This window comes from Colletotrichum scovillei (assembly GCF_011075155.1).
Source record: "Colletotrichum scovillei strain TJNH1 chromosome Unknown Contig00002, whole genome shotgun sequence".
NCBI lineage: Eukaryota > Fungi > Ascomycota > Sordariomycetes > Glomerellales > Glomerellaceae > Colletotrichum > Colletotrichum scovillei.
The window spans coordinates 3,403,791-3,419,222 of record NW_023336260.1 but is presented as its reverse complement, the minus strand read 5'-3'; the positions used below and the strand labels follow the sequence as shown (position 1 = coordinate 3,419,222).

General features: G+C 50.1%; 5 protein-coding genes across 5 annotated transcripts; 4 read left to right on the top strand and 1 right to left on the bottom strand.

The window, feature by feature from the left end:
* The first annotated feature begins 153 nt into the window (after positions 1–153).
* On the top strand, positions 154–2,520 carry HER10_EVM0007353 (cytochrome P450). Its single transcript, XM_035476912.1, has 7 exons — positions 154–414; positions 484–596; positions 667–716; positions 767–826; positions 883–1,209; positions 1,293–1,840; positions 1,929–2,520. The coding sequence occupies exons 1-7, from the start codon at positions 346–348 to the stop codon at positions 2,280–2,282; spliced, it is 1,521 nt and encodes a 506-aa protein (XP_035337356.1). The 5' UTR covers positions 154–345; the 3' UTR covers positions 2,283–2,520.
* Positions 2,521–4,259: 1,739 nt separating this feature from the next.
* On the top strand, positions 4,260–7,031 carry HER10_EVM0008622 (uncharacterized protein). Its single transcript, XM_035478137.1, has 3 exons — positions 4,260–5,438; positions 5,505–5,930; positions 5,991–7,031. Exons 1-3 carry the CDS (start codon positions 5,260–5,262, stop codon positions 6,895–6,897), a joined length of 1,512 nt encoding a protein of 503 aa, XP_035337461.1. The 5' UTR covers positions 4,260–5,259; the 3' UTR covers positions 6,898–7,031.
* A 114-nt stretch (positions 7,032–7,145) lies between these two features.
* Positions 7,146–9,969, bottom strand: HER10_EVM0007286 (cytochrome P450). Its single transcript, XM_035476845.1, has 11 exons — positions 9,326–9,969; positions 9,099–9,271; positions 8,943–9,018; positions 8,838–8,884; positions 8,362–8,769; positions 8,268–8,309; positions 8,120–8,211; positions 7,966–8,057; positions 7,812–7,913; positions 7,629–7,749; positions 7,146–7,560 (listed from the first exon to the last, which is right to left on the bottom strand). Exons 1-11 carry the CDS (start codon positions 9,627–9,629, stop codon positions 7,368–7,370), a joined length of 1,650 nt encoding a protein of 549 aa, XP_035337350.1. The 5' UTR covers positions 9,630–9,969; the 3' UTR covers positions 7,146–7,367.
* A 350-nt stretch (positions 9,970–10,319) lies between these two features.
* Positions 10,320–11,646, top strand: HER10_EVM0001274 (alcohol dehydrogenase GroES-like domain-containing protein). Its single transcript, XM_035471029.1, has 2 exons — positions 10,320–10,950; positions 11,014–11,646. Exons 1-2 carry the CDS (start codon positions 10,361–10,363, stop codon positions 11,543–11,545), a joined length of 1,122 nt encoding a protein of 373 aa, XP_035336882.1. The 5' UTR covers positions 10,320–10,360; the 3' UTR covers positions 11,546–11,646.
* Positions 11,647–12,045: 399 nt separating this feature from the next.
* HER10_EVM0001191 (uncharacterized protein) lies at positions 12,046–14,270 on the top strand. The gene is made up of 2 exons (XM_035470946.1): positions 12,046–13,196; positions 13,263–14,270. Exons 1-2 carry the CDS (start codon positions 12,318–12,320, stop codon positions 13,809–13,811), a joined length of 1,428 nt encoding a protein of 475 aa, XP_035336869.1. The 5' UTR covers positions 12,046–12,317; the 3' UTR covers positions 13,812–14,270.
* The last annotated feature ends 1,162 nt before the right edge of the window (positions 14,271–15,432 follow it).

Sequence of the window (15,432 nt, the reverse complement as noted above, 5' to 3'; positions counted from 1 at the left end):
AGTTCTTCAGAAGGAATCCTTCGCACAGAGACTCGTCGACTTCGCTTTTGGGTAGTGAGAAGGCTGGCTTCTGTGCGAAAGAAGCCGATCACCGAGTCGGTGACTTTCCCTGCAGATGTGGCGGCTGAGGCAAGTTCATCGCCACGTTTATCATTTTGCTTGCACGCTTTAGGCTTCTAGGTCTATGGGATGCGCGGATGTCCCGTCCAGGGCTCAAATTTTTACTAATCCGTGATGGAGACATGAAGTCTTACATGTAGTCGCCGCATTCTGTCAAATTTGGAATTGATCGGGGCCGGGCTGTAAAATCGTTTTGGCGCATCAATCCATCCTGCTGCCGCCACCATGCTGGATCTCGAGTTTCCTGGTTCGGGTTGGGCAACTCGCGATAACGCCACCATTGCCTTCGGCTGTGTTAGTAACCCTTTGCACCTCGATAACCACTGCACATACTGTAGAGTGATGTGTCTAACCATCTTCTAGATCATAGCCTACAGTGTGATCCGGACCATCTACTTGGTTTGGTTTCATCCTTTAGCAAAATATCCTGGACCCAAGATTGCTGCAGTTTCCAACGTCTGGTATGGATACCAATGGTAGGTTGACAAACTTCGACAAAGGGCGTGCATCCCAGGAAACATCCAAGACTGATTTTAATGTCTTCAGGCTGTCCGGTCGCTATCCATGGGCGATGCAACGAGCCTTCAAAGATTATGGTGAGCCTTAATCACATTCAGGTGGGAAATTGACTTTCTGACATGAATAGGCGATGTTGTTAGAATTGCACCCAACGAGCTGGTCTTCATAACTCCCAAAGCCTATACAGGTATGTTCCCTGGGACCTATCTTGATGCTGAACTTCCTAACACAAAATTTGGCAAGACATCTACACCAGCAGCATCAATGGACGGCCTGGCTTTGTCAAGTCTGATATGCTTGACACCGGGGACAAGTACGAGGGCTTAGCTTCGGAAAGAGATATCGACAAGCACCGGGCTGCCCGCAAGCAACTGGCTCCTGCATTTAGTCCCCGGTCTTTAAAGCAGTACGAACCCATCATTCATGCCGACGTGGATGAGTTTGTCGAAGTGCTCAAGAACTCACCTGCGACTGAAGCGGGGGTTGACATTGCTCCATGGTTTGAAAGAGCCACATGTGATCTTGGTGGCTCGATCACACTCGGCCACAATTTCAAAAACATTCAATCTGGCAAGTTATACACGGGCCTTTGTGCTTGAGAAATTTTGTAACTCATTTGCGCTGGAATTCCGGCTGACATGATCACCGAATAGGCCAAAACCACCCTATCTTAGAGTCACTGTTGCGCATTGGTCACTGGGCCACGTTCCGCAACGTCATGCGTCGCTTTCCCCTGCTCTATCCATTGTCTTATGTCTTCCTGCCGCCAAAAGTGGCGTTCAGCTACTTCAGAGCTCACTCGACTAGTAAGAAGCTCATCAGAACTCGTGTGGAGGAGCGTCACGACCGCAAGGACTTGGACTACATGACCCAATTTCTGAAGAACGAGGAGGCGCTCCCGCCAGATGGTTTCCTCGTGTCTCAAGCCGGCCATCTCATTCTTGATCATTACGAATCTTCGAGTGTTTTGACAGCGGGTATGTGTTTCTTGACAACGAACGATGAGGTCATGAAAAAGCTACAGAACGAATTGAGAACGACTTTTAAGTCGTATGAAGATATTACGGAGGATAAGCTTCAAGATCTGCCCTGGCTCAATGCTACTATTGAGGAAGTTATTCGACTTCACACGAATGTTCCTTACGGACTTCCAAGAATCAGTCCTGGCCACACTGTTGATGGGAACTACGTGGCAAAAGGCGTAAGTAATCCAGTCTACTCTCGAGTTACCGATCTCCAGCACCTTCTCAGATCGTTTGTGGAAGAATCAAAACTGATCTCAGAGTCAGGTCGTCGTTTCGTCCTGCGCATATGCTACAACTCACTCGGAGAAGTACTTCAGCAAGCCGTACGAGTTCAAGCCTCAGAGATGGCTTCCTAAAGATCATGCAGAGTATGATCATGTCTTTGATGGTGATGACCGAGCTGCATTTAGGCCCTTTAGTGTCGGATCTCGCAACTGCCTTGGCCAAGCCATGGCCTACCTGGTGCTTCGCATCATGTTCGCAAAACTTTGCTGGAAGTTCCAGTGGGAGCTCTTGAACAAGAATGAGATGGACTGGGATCGGGATCTGCGACTCTACATCGTATGGCAAAAGCCAAAGGTGCACGTTCGCATTACTCCTTTCGAGCGAAAGGTGTGATGAGAGACATTGCTAAGTCTTCCACACGGCTCTATCCATGTACTAAGATAATCTAAGTACCAGTTGAGCTTTAGCCGAAATGCAACAGTTCAATGTATGTAGATAGGGTACTTGTATTGGATGAGTTTTATCAATTTCTCTTCGAAAATATCGAAATGGGAACCGATGACGACGAAGGCGATGATCTTGCGATAATGGCTGCCGCTCCTCGTGATATCCGGATCTCTCCCTCTTTCTGGTGAAACTCATTTGGGACACAGACCTGCGATTTGACTTATTTTGACAGCAAGATGGCTTCAATCAGAAGATGTGTGATCGTAGCAATTAAACTTGAAGAGACTATGATTTCTAAGTCCTCTTATTCTAATTCCATGCCACCGCTCTTATCATCTATGTGTTCGAGCCTCTAATCCGATTGCTAGCTTGTCTAATAGTTTGAAAAGTCTCCCTCGATTGTCTCATCACGCCCCGAACAATTTCAGAAGTCTCCAAGCGACCAAGAATCCCAGCCTCGCCCTCGTTTGTGCTATCTCGTTGGTCCCAAATTCGAAACTCTGCAGGTAGACCCATCAGTCGCTCCACCGTATGCATCTGATACTCAAAGACTTGAGTCATCATCATGAGCTGTATGCTTGTGGGCTGCGCTAATAGCTGAGCCTGGCCCGCGGCCGATGTCCCCGATCCGGACCCTTCGCGCAAACACCGGCTCATGCGATTGAATACGATCTCAAACAGCTCACCGAGCTGGACATATGTTGATAGAAGCATCAATGTCAAAGATAGTGCCGGTGGCGGCACAGGAGTCACGGACTCTAGGACAGTTGCGAACCGCATGGTTACATTGAGAACGCGATTCCAAATGTTGAGATCCCGGCCTCCTGGTGACTCCGTATCTTTCCCATGCTGAAATGCATCTTTTGTGAGATGCGGGTTCCAAGACTCCCATGGCTGATCCTTGAGTTCTGCTAATTGATGGGAAATACTGCCGAGGAGGCCTACCACATGGGCCCCCGTGTCGCCAGCGTTCGAGGTGCTAGGTGTGGCGATCCCGCTTTGACCAGAGAGCTTGTCTTCAACATCCGTCATTGGCTCGTGAAGATCCCTGTTCAAATGTTCGGCCATGTCGTTTAGATCTCCGAAGTCGAGATCGGGGACGCTTAAGTCGGAGAAGACGTGTGAGTGTGCTCTTGACGAGGGTATGGTGGGCTCGTCGGAAGTTGACATCGCAGTCGGGAAATTTGATGCATCTAACCACATGGTCGAGGCAGTATTAACGTGATCCAGGACCCTATTGCTGGTGAAGAACTGTGAGGGGCCTGGATCTGGCGGTTGGCTCTGTGTTGTTGTCGTAGGATCCGTACCCATTGTGACACGCACACCACGATGCGTCGAGGAGCGACCATTCCGGGCGCCGTACAGCGATCGACTATCCTCGACCTGACCACGGTGGTTTGCATGTATTGGAGGCCGTCCCAATGGTCGGCCGATGCTCGTGACACACATTGCACCTAGACGGAGACAGCGCTCGCAGGTGCCACCATCCGGTTGGCTTCGGGGACATTTGAGCTTCTGCTCCCGGCATCGGTCGCAAGCGTATCTCTTTGCTGTCTGGTTGTTCATAATACCGGGAGGACGTTCCGATTAATCGTCCGTGCGATATGATCAGGGGGTTGTCGCTCCGCGTGGAAGTCTGTTTCGGTGTATTTGAAGTCATTCGGAGCGGGAGCCAAGACCTTCGGAGGCTCAAGGAATCTTTGAGTTATGTTTTTGAACAACTATCAGACGAACAAATGTGACATTCTATTGCGCAGGCACTGGATCCTACGCTTTCCCAATCCGACTAAACGTACGTTCTTCGTTTTTCAGCCCACTTTCACGCTCTCTCGGTAGACTACTTGGGCGTCTAGGGCCCTCGCTCATGCAAGTCGAAACTCTGAAATTGTCTCAAATTTGACAGCTTAGGAAACGGGCCAAGACATGTCGCCAGAGAGAAGCAATTGGGGCATCTTACAGGTTCCTTCTCCACACGAAACCTGGTTGTAGGAATGTGTTATTCGTGGGGTTCCATCGACAACTGACTAGTGATGCTAGGTTTTCCGCCACTCGCGTAGCATGTCCAATTATACCAAGACAATAACGGCTTATTATCCGTGGAAACCCCCTCTCTTCCAATCTGACCGACCAGAGCTCCAGGCAACTGCTTTGAATATGCAGTGAAGGCAGTCCTTGGCAACGGGTCGCATCTGAGGTGGGTTCTCTCGAGGCTCGCTTGCTTAGTCTTGGCGCTAATACCATCCAGCCGGCGAAGGAGTTCATTGCGGAAGTTCCTCCCCACCGGAGCAGTCCTTTGCCTGGTAAGGTCCAGCAGCCGGGGCCCATGGCCAGATCTATCCATTCCTTGTCTTTTTCGTATGGCAAAGTAAAAAAATGGTTAGCGTCTCGGACTGACCCGTTGAGGATTGGTATGCGGGGAGTGGTACGGGCCGCGTATACCGGTTATGATGCCGTGCATCCACAGAGCCACAGTTGAGTCTACCAGACTACCTCACTCGTGCATCATAGATTTGTAGTAAGCCCTCAGCCCCAAAAGGTAACCCATTCGATGCAGTCAGCAAAACCCCGGACACAGTCAGCGAAGTCTTGACCTGAAACGGACATACGGATAAGCACTCGTTCGGCCACTTTACAAAAAGGCACCGAGAGGGCGTGTTTGAATCAGACGATGTCCCACCCGTGGAGGATTCTGAACCCCGGATGAACGTGGGGCTTGGCATCCTTCGATCCACACTTGGAATACGACTCGTTCTTCAATTCAATCTGGAATCCAAGGAATCTTCAAAATGCTACGTATGCATCCACATATCCATGCACGCGTCACGGTTAGATCCGACTACTGTCGGGCCTAAAGACTCTCCAGCGGCACAAAGCCACGAGCCTCCTATCCTAGGGAAGAGTCGTCGCGCTTGATACTAGCAAAATGCTTCGCGAAATCCTGTACGCCTTCACTGGCTTAGCCCTGTTGGCTTACGCCGCAGATATCTTTTACAACGCTGGAGATGATCCAAATGAGCCGGTCCGGATACGTTCGAGATTTCCCCTTATCGGACATGTCTTGGGACTGATGAGTCAAGGGCCAACCTACTACAGAAAGACAAGGTGTGTTGATTCACTTGTAGTTGCGATGAAAGTATCAAGAGCACCTAATAACTAAATATTCGGCAGTAATTCAACCGAAGCCGAGATTTATACCCTGGGATGTTTCAACTTCAAGGTATACATCAGTGCTTCCAGCCGGCTTCTACCATTCATCCAGAAGCAATCAAGAGCTCTGTCTTTCCGACCTTTCCTCCAGCTCGTTGCGCGAAAGTATGGCGATGCTTCTCCTGCGACTTACGAGATTTTTGGGGGCAGTCTGCCCGATGACTTAAGCCAGTCGGTGAAGATGAGCTTGGCTCCAGGCCGCCATCTTGATGAACTGAGCCTTCGGATGGGCAAGAGGGTCTTAATAGACATTGATGAGTTGCTTTCAGCTAAGGCAGCAGTACCGTTGTTGTCTTGGGCTAGACATGCTGTTGTGCAAGCAACAAGTTGTGCCGTCTATGGAGAGAAGCACCCTTTTCTCGACCAGGAAATCGAGAACTCTTACTGGTACTTCCAACCTTCTCTGATTGTCTCAAACACAATATCGACACTAACTATATGTTTAAGGAAATGGATGACATATCTCACTGCCCACCTGGTTGGCTGGCTCGATGTAACGAAGAAGGGTTACGCGGCAAGAGAAAAGGTGTTTCAGTCATACATCAGGTACTGCAAAAAGCTCCCCCAGGAGAGCTCTCATCTTATGAAAGAGCATCAACGTGTTCTGGGAGAGGCTGGGGTATCGAGTACGGACAAGGCTAAGCAAGCTGCGATCTTCACAATTGCCTCCTTCAGTAACTCAGCGCCGACTCTGTATTGGACCTTGTGGGAACTCTTCTCACGACAAGAAATCCTCGACGAGGTCAGAGAAGAGCTCACAAAACACGCAGTTATCAAGTCAGAAGACGGAGGATTCGTGCTTGACGTCGCTGCACTCAAGTCTCAGTGTCCCCTCCTCCTCTCGGTGTTCCAAGAAACTCAGAGAACTCGCCACGTCAATCCCAGCTTCCGCAAAGTCTTGACAGACACGCTTTTGGACGATAAGTACCTTTTGAAAGAGGGTAATTACCTCCAAGTACCCGGAAATGTCATTCACAACGAAACTGGCATTTGGGGCCCGACAGCTTTGCAATTCGATCCATATCGCTTCATGCCCAAGAAGGGAGGCGAGCGAGATGTTTCGACTGCCAGCGGCTTTGTCCCGTGGGGTGCTGCGCCATATCTATGCCCGGCGAGACAATTTGCCGCAACCGAGATTCTCATTATAGCTGCGCTGCTTGCCACGAGGGCCGATATATCACCTATGAATGGACCTTGGGACGAGAGTCCAGCTGTAAATCATGCGGATCTTGCTACCCTTTCGCCACCTACAAAGGATGTCGGCATGCGTGTAAGAGTTCGAGAAGAGTGGGCTGGCGAGTGGACAGTGCAGATGGGCGAGAGTCGAAGCCGCGTGCCTCTCGCCTCCGGATAGTCGTAATACTCCTTTCGACGGCTTAGATAGTTTTCAGGATCAATACAAAATGTACTATGACCCTGTTGCCCAACATAGGTTGAAGTTTTCGAGTACCTGAAACTCAAAACTACAAAGGAGTTCTTCCCTTAGCCAAATATTTCGTCAGTCTTCAATGGGATTTCGGTGTTCTTTAGTGAAACATCACGTGAAAGAACGCAAAGATTTCTAGCTGTGGATCATTCGTTAGAATTGTCTTTCGGATCCATTAATCAGATGGCAGACTTCTGTCGAATCAACAAGGTCCGCTTCTTTGAACTCATGGGCATTTATTTCGTGATTTGCTATAAAATGGCTATTTCTCAGACGACTGGTCAACTACCATCGCGGATTTCTGCGGACGCCTCACCATGTATGAGTAAATAAGACTCAATTGGAACCAAATCCTCCGGACGCATCATACGCGGTGGTCCATATCTAGCTACAAAAACCTAGTTGCCTTTGTTCTTCTTGACAAACTCACACATGCAAGGATGTGCCATTTTCAAGTTCAACTCAATGCGGATCTGCTGCTCCGGCTGGCCGGGGGGGATCCGAATCTCTTGATACTCCTGGCAAATTCTCGCCAGAATGTACTCCATCTGTTGCTGCCCAAACTTCTGACCTAGGCAGTGACGAGGACCGCTTTCAATCATCAACATTAGCTTGACTATTTCTTGAGAAGTTTTGTCTGAGGGAGTTTGAAGACTTACTGGTTGTACGGAATGAAGTGCCAGCGATTGATGTTGGCTCCCTCCCAACGCTCGGGTCGGAACTCAAGAGCATCCTCACCGTAGATATCTTTGCGGCGTTGAAGACCACCAAGAGAGTAGACTGTGATGGTACTTGGGTGAGCTACTTCATCTCCAGAGCTTTTCTTACGTAGTGCCACTTACTGATGGTTGTATCCTTGGGAACTGCGACAGGGTCTCTTCCACTCTTTCCTCCGCCGATCGGCAGGGTGGCGTCCTTAAGGGCCATCCGAACGTTCATACCGACTTGTCATGGTTAATCATCGGACACTCAAAGGACTCCTCAAGTACTGCTTACGAGGGTGATACAGTCTGAAAGTCTCGTTAATGACATGTCGGATGTAAGTCATTTCTTTGAGATCAGATGCAGAAGGGGGCTCGTCGCCAGATCTGAAGAGAGGAATTAGTTTCTCTCGCCGTTGGTCCGGTACAGACTTGACTGATGTACTTACACTCGCGCAACCTCGGCTTGCATCTTCTTCATGACGTTTGGGTACTTGCCCATCAGGAAGATAGCCCAAGCGATAAGAATTGCCGAGGGATCCTGGAATGATTAGACAGAACTCAGCGGTTTCACAATGTTCGACTGAACTGATTTACCTTTCCACCAAGCATGATGGTCATCATGGAGTCTTTGATATCCTGTAACCTCGGTGAGTATCAATTCATCTGCGCCTCAGGAACTCTCACTTACTTTGACACTCTTCTTCTGGCTCACAAGGTCGTCCAGCATGTTGTAATCTTCAGGCGACTTCTTTGACAGGTCTCTTGCATACGCGCGGTCGACAATTCCCGAAGTATAGCCGTTCAATTCCTTGAGCGCCTTGGGAGCCAGGTACTTGTCTTTGACATAGTAAGCATTCTTTCCGAACAACATTCGCGCCGTGTTGATGGGGTGCAGGGTCTCCATGGGGTCTCTGAAAGGGTGGTGCCCCGTGAGAGAGTCAGCAGACTCGCCGAAGAACACCTCTGAGACTACATCGAGCTGATAACGGTCGGCGACATCGTAGACTTCAATGGGCTTGCCGACATCAAAACGCTTGAAGAGTTGCTGGGCATGCTTCTCGGTGATCTCAAGATCGTCCGAGCGCATCTTCATAACCTGAAGAGTTGAAATCGTTAAGATCAGAATTATGATGTTGCAAAATACGAATAAGGGTTTGCACTTACATGCCCCTTGATGCGCTCTTTGCTGTTGTGCCAGTCTTCTCCGTCCACTGAGACCCCACATTAGTATACCAAGTCCACAAAAATTGATTAGTTTCAGCAACTTACCAACGAAGATCTGTGTCTCTCCGAGCATATCTCCCCAGATACGTTTGGTGACTTCGCCTCTTCCGAAGCTGGACCACTATTCCACGTTGTCAGTTGTCGTGCATCCAACAAACCCCCATCCTTAGAATTTCAGCCTAGATAAATCGCCAAGCTTACCTCTGTTGACATTATCGCCTTGATATTGGCGGGCTCATCAGTGAAGATGAGGCCTGTGCCAAACATACGCATCTCGACAGTACGGCCAGGTACGGCCTCAAGCCAGCTGTTGACAAGCTCGAAGAAGGTGAACTTGAAGAATCTGTATAAGGAGTACACAGCCAAGTCGATCCCTGTACATCAAGTTGTGAGCTTTGGGCGGATTCTCTGCAGGTATGAGTACATACCAAAAGGCGCCTTGAAGGGAACCAAAGGAGGCGGGGAGCCGAAATCGCGAAGCCTCTTGTCGCGACGCGATTTCGCTCCCCAATCGAAGACGTAGATGCTTGCGATGAGAAGCGTAGAGTACGCGGCCCAGTTCCAGCTCTTTGTCATTTCCTGTGTCAACTTGGACGACGCAAGCGAGTTGAGGTTGGACTTGATAGCATCTGGGATGTACGGACTGATCACGCTGACGACATTGCCGGCGAAATCAGTCAAGTTGCTGGCCAAAGTCGTGGGCAAACCCGCCGAGGGAATTGGGGAAGCCATAGTTGCTTATTGTTCCTGATTCTCCTCTGTCGTAGCAATGACAGACGAAGCCTTGGAAAATGGCAATCTCAACAGCGCTTCTTCAGGCTCTTACCCTCGGATGAGATATATCATCTGGATCAACACTCGAGGCAGTTCCGTCAAACTGTGACTTTGTGGGAGATGGGATGTGGGGGGCGACGCGCAGCGAGTTAGCAACGTCGCAAATGGGATGACTTGGAAGCCTGGACGAGACCGAGATCATGGGAGCCCAGAACGGGATGGCCTGAGAATCCTTCATGACACTTCATGCAGGGCTCTCGCCGACTGTGGACCGTCGTCTGACTCTCACAAGTTTCCCGCCGTAAGGTTCCAGAAACTCCAGCTCGCTTACCGGATGGGATGGCCGAGACTAGGAGTGGGGTTGACATCCTTCTCGGATCGTTCTACGGGTGGACTCGGATCCGGCTTCGGGAACTTGTAAGCGCTGGGGCCCGTCCGCATCCGCCGGGTCCACTTCGGTTCGGAACCCGGAGTCGGAGGGTTCTTCGGAGGCTTACCTACTTGTATCCGAACAGGGGATGATATGCAGACCCAATCCTTCGGGAAACCGACCCATCAGCTTTGGAGATATCTGGAAGCCTGTCAAGGACCCTGCATAGAAGGGCTGAGTTCATGATACCATGGTACACGCGTAGGACTATCGCAATAAAAGAGGGCAGCATGTAGACAATGGTTTTTGATGTCAGTAGATGGTAAAATTGAACAACAAAGTCTCAAAAATGGCCAAAGGAACGACAATCACAGCTCTTGTTCAATCTCCCAATGGCGGAGGCCCGCCGCTGGTCTCTCGAGACCGGCCCATGCCGCAAATCAGAGAGCCTCACGATGTCATAGTCAAGGTCTCTGCTGTTGCGTTGAATCCGACTGACTACAAGATGCCAGATTACCATCCGGTACCAAATGCCATCATGGGCTGTGACTTCATGGGCACCATCGTCGCAGCGGGCCCTGAAGTCGACAGCATATGCGTCGGGATGCGAGTCTGTGGTCCCATGCACGGCTCAAATCCCGGCAACCCAGACTCTGGAGCGTTTGCTGAATACCTCATCCAAGATAGACGCCTTCTTGTTCGGGTGCCAGACTCATGGAGTGACCTGGAAGGAGCAGCTCTTGGAGGAGTCGGATGGGCGACTGTGGCATTGGCTATGGAGGACTCCCTTCTTTTGACAGGCACTCCATCAAACCCTGCTCCATTGCGGCCTGACGGGACTCGCGTGCCTGTTCTGGTATATGGTGGTGCTACAGCCACCGGCACTATGGCTTGCCAATTGCTATCAAGGTACGTGCGATTGAACTCCTGGTGAGCGGCAATTCGAGTAGGTTGACTGACGTTCCACCGCAGTGCTGGCTATGACCCCATCGCAACCTGCTCCCCAGCTTCCGCGGCTCTTGTGAAGAAGTATGGGGCGGCTTCCACAACACCGTACTCCTCGCCGACATGCGGAGAGACAATTCGCGATGCAACAAAGGGCTCCATCCGAGCTGCGATCGACTGCATCACCACACCCGAATCGGTGAAATGTTGCTTCACAGCTCTGGGTCGCGCTGGAGCGAGATATGCATCCCTCGAACATGCTCCCGACGAGTGGAGAACGAGAAAAGCAGTCAAAATGGATATGCCAATGACATATGTGGTCATGGGCCGCGAGGTAAAGCTTGATGGAGTTTACCACCGTGATGCGGACCAGTCCAAATTTGACCTGGGAGCCAGGTGGGCGCTTGAAGTTCAGACATTGGTGGACGAGGGACGTCTGGATTGCCACCCGGCACGAGAAGTTCCCGGTGGTTGGCAAGGAGTAATTCAAGGTCTTGAGATGTTGAAGTCAGGCCAGGTTAGGGGGCAGAAGCTTGTAGTAAAGGTGGGAAGTGCCTAAGAGCAATATCTCTGATAGTTGTACGCCAGATACATGTAGTAAACACACAACAACCCAAGTAAATCAGCCTACTGTCTACATAGATTCACATGATCATTTGCAGTTTCTTTTGCCAATGGGACTATGACTACAGATTACTATTGATCAACTTAACGCTGTCTTCCGCACTAGTACTGAGCTCCACCAGGTCTAACACCTGGTTTACTAGAGCGATTCAGTTCTTCAAGAAAGGAAGATTTGTCATGAGAGGAGATTTACATTGAGGGTTCCCTCACCACATGAATGGATACAGTTCCTAGCGGCGCTTCTTTGAAGACATGAGAGAAATTTCCCTTATACCATCCGTCGCTCTTCGTGGCGTATATCGAGACCTGTCCTTGCCAGTGACCTAAGTAGTTTCCGTTTATTTATAGGATTCGTCCGAAAGGGGCGCCAAGACCTGTCAGCTTCGGCTCAATTCCTTCAGCCCTATTCGGTGGCTTTCTTGTTCGGTCATGTACATTCGGTGCATTCCCCACCATTACTAGGATAACGCCAAATGGTCACTGCTGACCGTTAGCTTATGGCGGCTCTAGAGCTGCCTAGGCTAGGCTTGATCGTATCATATAATCGGCCTCATCATGTTCACATGCCTATCCCCTGGAGTCCCTAGGTTGGTCAGGGGGAACATCGTCATCTAGTAGCCAGGGCCCCAGGAAACCCTCAAGTTTTCCCTTCTTCACTATTTTCACTCAATACTTCCAAACAACTCAAATTCATATCATCCGATAGGATGGCAACACAAGCGGCCGAGTCCACCGGGCCGACTTCCACGAACAGCGCATCGGAGAAGCTCGCTCAGCGCGCGCCAGCTTCCGGTGTGAACTTTCCGTGGAGCAACAAAGATGGCATTTGGCGTCGTCAATTGGGCTCTATGGAGTCTTTCTACCAGAGCTTGGCGTCTCCCGAAGGCTACCCGGTTCACTGGATGATCGGCTGCAGCGTGACACTTCAGAACCAAGACGAGAGCATTGACAAGGAAAACTCCATCCGCAGAGCTTGGAAGATCGTAGCGAAGGACTTTCCCTGCGTTGGCGCTGTTGTGGATTCAGCTTCGCGAGAGATTGTAGTTCGCGAAGATGCCATCACAGACGAATGGCTGCAAAAGAGCTTCCTGGTTCATGACGGAACAACCGCCGATGATCTCTTCTCTGCATTCAGGAGCCAGTTTCATATCACACTACATTACATTCGGGATACGAACCAGCTTCTCCTTCAGTCGCCTCACACCCTTATCGACGGGCGCGGAATGTTGTATCTGTATCACGCCCTGTTCACGACCCTGACAGCTCTGCCGGATGGCAACTATCAGACGCAACACGAGATATCTGCGGCACCAAATCTTTCTAAGCCGTACGATGACTGGTTGGGAGTCTCGGCTACCCCATCAGAGAAAAGCTTTGCCGATGCGCAGTCCATCTTCCAGCGTGTTTTGCAACAAGAGAAACCTATTCGACTACCTGGAGTTGACTTCACAACTACTCCCCAAAGGCCAGTCCACCGAGATCTCGAGGTAGACGAGAAGACAACCTCCACAATCATCAGTGCGTGCAAGGAAAAGGGGGTCAGTGTCACTTCAGCTTGGCACGCCGCGCTTGCTTTGACGACGCAGGTAAGTTCATGTTTGCTGCTTACCACTCTTCGTTAGTCGATATATGCTAAGAGTCCATGTTTGCAGAAACTCCAGTCGGAAGCTGGTGAAGACGGTTCATCCTACGTTCAGTTCACTACCATTGACCTGCGTCGCTATTTCCCCTCCTCTTTCGTCCCACACAAGCACTCGATCGGGTCGCTTCAAACCGCCTTGCCTCTCGCAGCGGACCTCGGCAAGGACAGCACTTTTGATGATCTCAGCAAGTCCTTACACCAGCAGTACAAGGCGCCTTTTGCTTTCGCCGACAACGATTTTGGGTACCTGACCCCTTACATGGCCATGTCACGACAGATCCTTGAGAGCGGCGGCGTGCCACCGAGCAGCACGCCGTCTTTGTCTAGCATGGGAGTTGTTGACGATTATCTGCAACGCCAGTATGGAGCTTGGGAGGTGTCCAACTTTTGGGTGAGCTCCACGATGATGACTGGCGATTTCCAGATGTATCTGTGGACTTTCCGGGGAAAGCTCACTTTCAGTGTGTGCTATAACGAAGCTTTTTACGATGCGGCACAAGTTGATCGCATTATGGAAAACACCAGGGACGAATTGATTCGAGGTACGGGTCAGTCATAGATGGTCATTTGTATTTGAGGTGCTGTAATTCTTCGAGAGAACATCACTAATTCGTGCTTCGCCATGATATGTGATGAGTAATACGTTTCCTGTGGTCCCACACTAGCTTATCGTGCACCGACATATTCAATTGGTTGTCCGCATCCGACACTCCGCAGATAACAGGAAACAGGGATCCAAAATCGTTTTAGGGAATTTTTCGATTCCTACCAATGAGAATGGTCTATGAGATGGAAGGATTATGTTGGTTGTGAGGAGAGACGCGTGATGAAAACAAGGTCGAGGACAAAGGGTGAGTGAGATAGGCGTATTCACGAAGCCTCTAGCCGGGATTCTGGGCAAGTGCTCCCATCGAAAACCGTGTAGGAAACCTTTCTCATTTTGATTCCCTGGAGACAAAACAATGGTAGCCAAAGTTCACTTGTGACTGGATCGATGTGACCAACAGACCGTATCGGCAAAGGCGTTGGGATTTACGGAAATTGCTAGCAGAATTGTACTTCACTATGGTGCAATAAGTAGCAGGCCGGGCCTATCGCCCAGCCACGTTCAGCTTCCGTTGATTGGCAACATGCCAGTAAGGCGCATGGAGCCCTGAACAAGCCCCTCAAAGCGATAACTTCCCAGGAAGTTATCATTCCAAAATACGCCGTAAAGGCGCAGGGAACCCCTTTTCACGAGTTACCATTTTGACATCACACTCGAGGGTCGCGGTGGTCTGCGCTTCCCATTACTCGCACTTTCAGCCAAATACACGTTCGTATTCACTTGAGTTCCTCACGCATATGCGCGTTTTTGGTGCACATGCATACCAGAAGTAGCCATCTTTAGAGGTTCCATTGACTTTACCCACTGAACTTTTGACCACACGACACTGTCCCACGAGTATCCCGCAGTAACAATCCAAACAATTATCGCTCTGTTGCGTTTCGTTGATGACATGGTAACTCAGTATCGGCAGTATTCGGATCGCTCTGCTCTTTCAAAGAAAATTCGTTCATATTCGCCCGTTTGAGTACGTTACTTCGGATGCCCCTTAGCATCCACGAATTCGACTGAAATTGCACTCCGTGCCTCTACTAATAATACATTGGATGAGGAAGAGAACATCAGCATTCGGATCATTCGTCTCAGCTCTGTGTGTCTATTCATGAAAGAATGAAATCAACTGGCACATCGTGCCTACTGCGAGCCAATCATCTCTTCAACGACACCCAAAACACCCATCCACGAAAGAAAATCGACGGTTCTGCCTTACGATGCAGGGCATCAACCATCGAGAATTGGCCCTTACACAAGTTGACCGATATGGCGATTATCCCTGCATCTTTTGACGCCTTACCACAGTTGAACACTAGTGACATTCAATTAGCCTGCGTTCATGATGCACAGAGATGATGGTCACAACTTTATTGAGTCTAAGCTCGAAATCTCCGTGCCACTCATGTCTCCCACTTGGACCGATATAAAAGGCTCGATTATCCCCAAAGGGTGAAGGCTCCCGCTCGATCGCTCGGACTCGAATCGGTGGCTCGATGAACTCCCACGGTTGGGATGGAACTGATGCGATGGTCAACTCTCGTGATTGTATGGGGAACGGTGTGCAGGACGGCTCTGCTGC

Bases quoted from the DNA above. Each gene is read 5' to 3' on its own strand.
- HER10_EVM0007353 (XM_035476912.1), top strand. From the start codon at position 346: ATGCTGGATCTCGAGTTTCCTGGTTCGGGTTGGGCAACTCGCGATAAC. The intron at 717-766 runs GTGAGCCTTAAT...TGACATGAATAG, and splicing joins ACGAGCCTTCAAAGATTATG to GCGATGTTGTTAGAATTGCA. The intron at 1,841-1,928 runs GTAAGTAATCCA...TCTCAGAGTCAG, and splicing joins GGAACTACGTGGCAAAAGGC to GTCGTCGTTTCGTCCTGCGC.
- HER10_EVM0008622 (XM_035478137.1), top strand. From the start codon at position 5,260: ATGCTTCGCGAAATCCTGTACGCCTTCACTGGCTTAGCCCTGTTGGCT. The intron at 5,439-5,504 runs GTGTGTTGATTC...AATATTCGGCAG, and splicing joins ACCTACTACAGAAAGACAAG to TAATTCAACCGAAGCCGAGA. The intron at 5,931-5,990 runs GTACTTCCAACC...TATATGTTTAAG, and splicing joins GAAATCGAGAACTCTTACTG to GAAATGGATGACATATCTCA.
- HER10_EVM0007286 (XM_035476845.1), bottom strand. From the start codon at position 9,629: ATGGCTTCCCCAATTCCCTCGGCGGGTTTGCCCACGACTTTGGCCAGC. The intron at 8,885-8,942 runs GTAAGTTGCTGA...GTGGGGTCTCAG, and splicing joins AGAGACACAGATCTTCGTTG to TGGACGGAGAAGACTGGCAC. The intron at 7,561-7,628 runs GTAAGTCTTCAA...GATGATTGAAAG, and splicing joins CACTTCATTCCGTACAACCA to CGGTCCTCGTCACTGCCTAG.
- HER10_EVM0001274 (XM_035471029.1), top strand. From the start codon at position 10,361: ATGGTAAAATTGAACAACAAAGTCTCAAAAATGGCCAAAGGAACGACA. The intron at 10,951-11,013 runs GTACGTGCGATT...GTTCCACCGCAG, and splicing joins GCTTGCCAATTGCTATCAAG to TGCTGGCTATGACCCCATCG.
- HER10_EVM0001191 (XM_035470946.1), top strand. From the start codon at position 12,318: ATGGCAACACAAGCGGCCGAGTCCACCGGGCCGACTTCCACGAACAGC. The intron at 13,197-13,262 runs GTAAGTTCATGT...CCATGTTTGCAG, and splicing joins CGCTTGCTTTGACGACGCAG to AAACTCCAGTCGGAAGCTGG.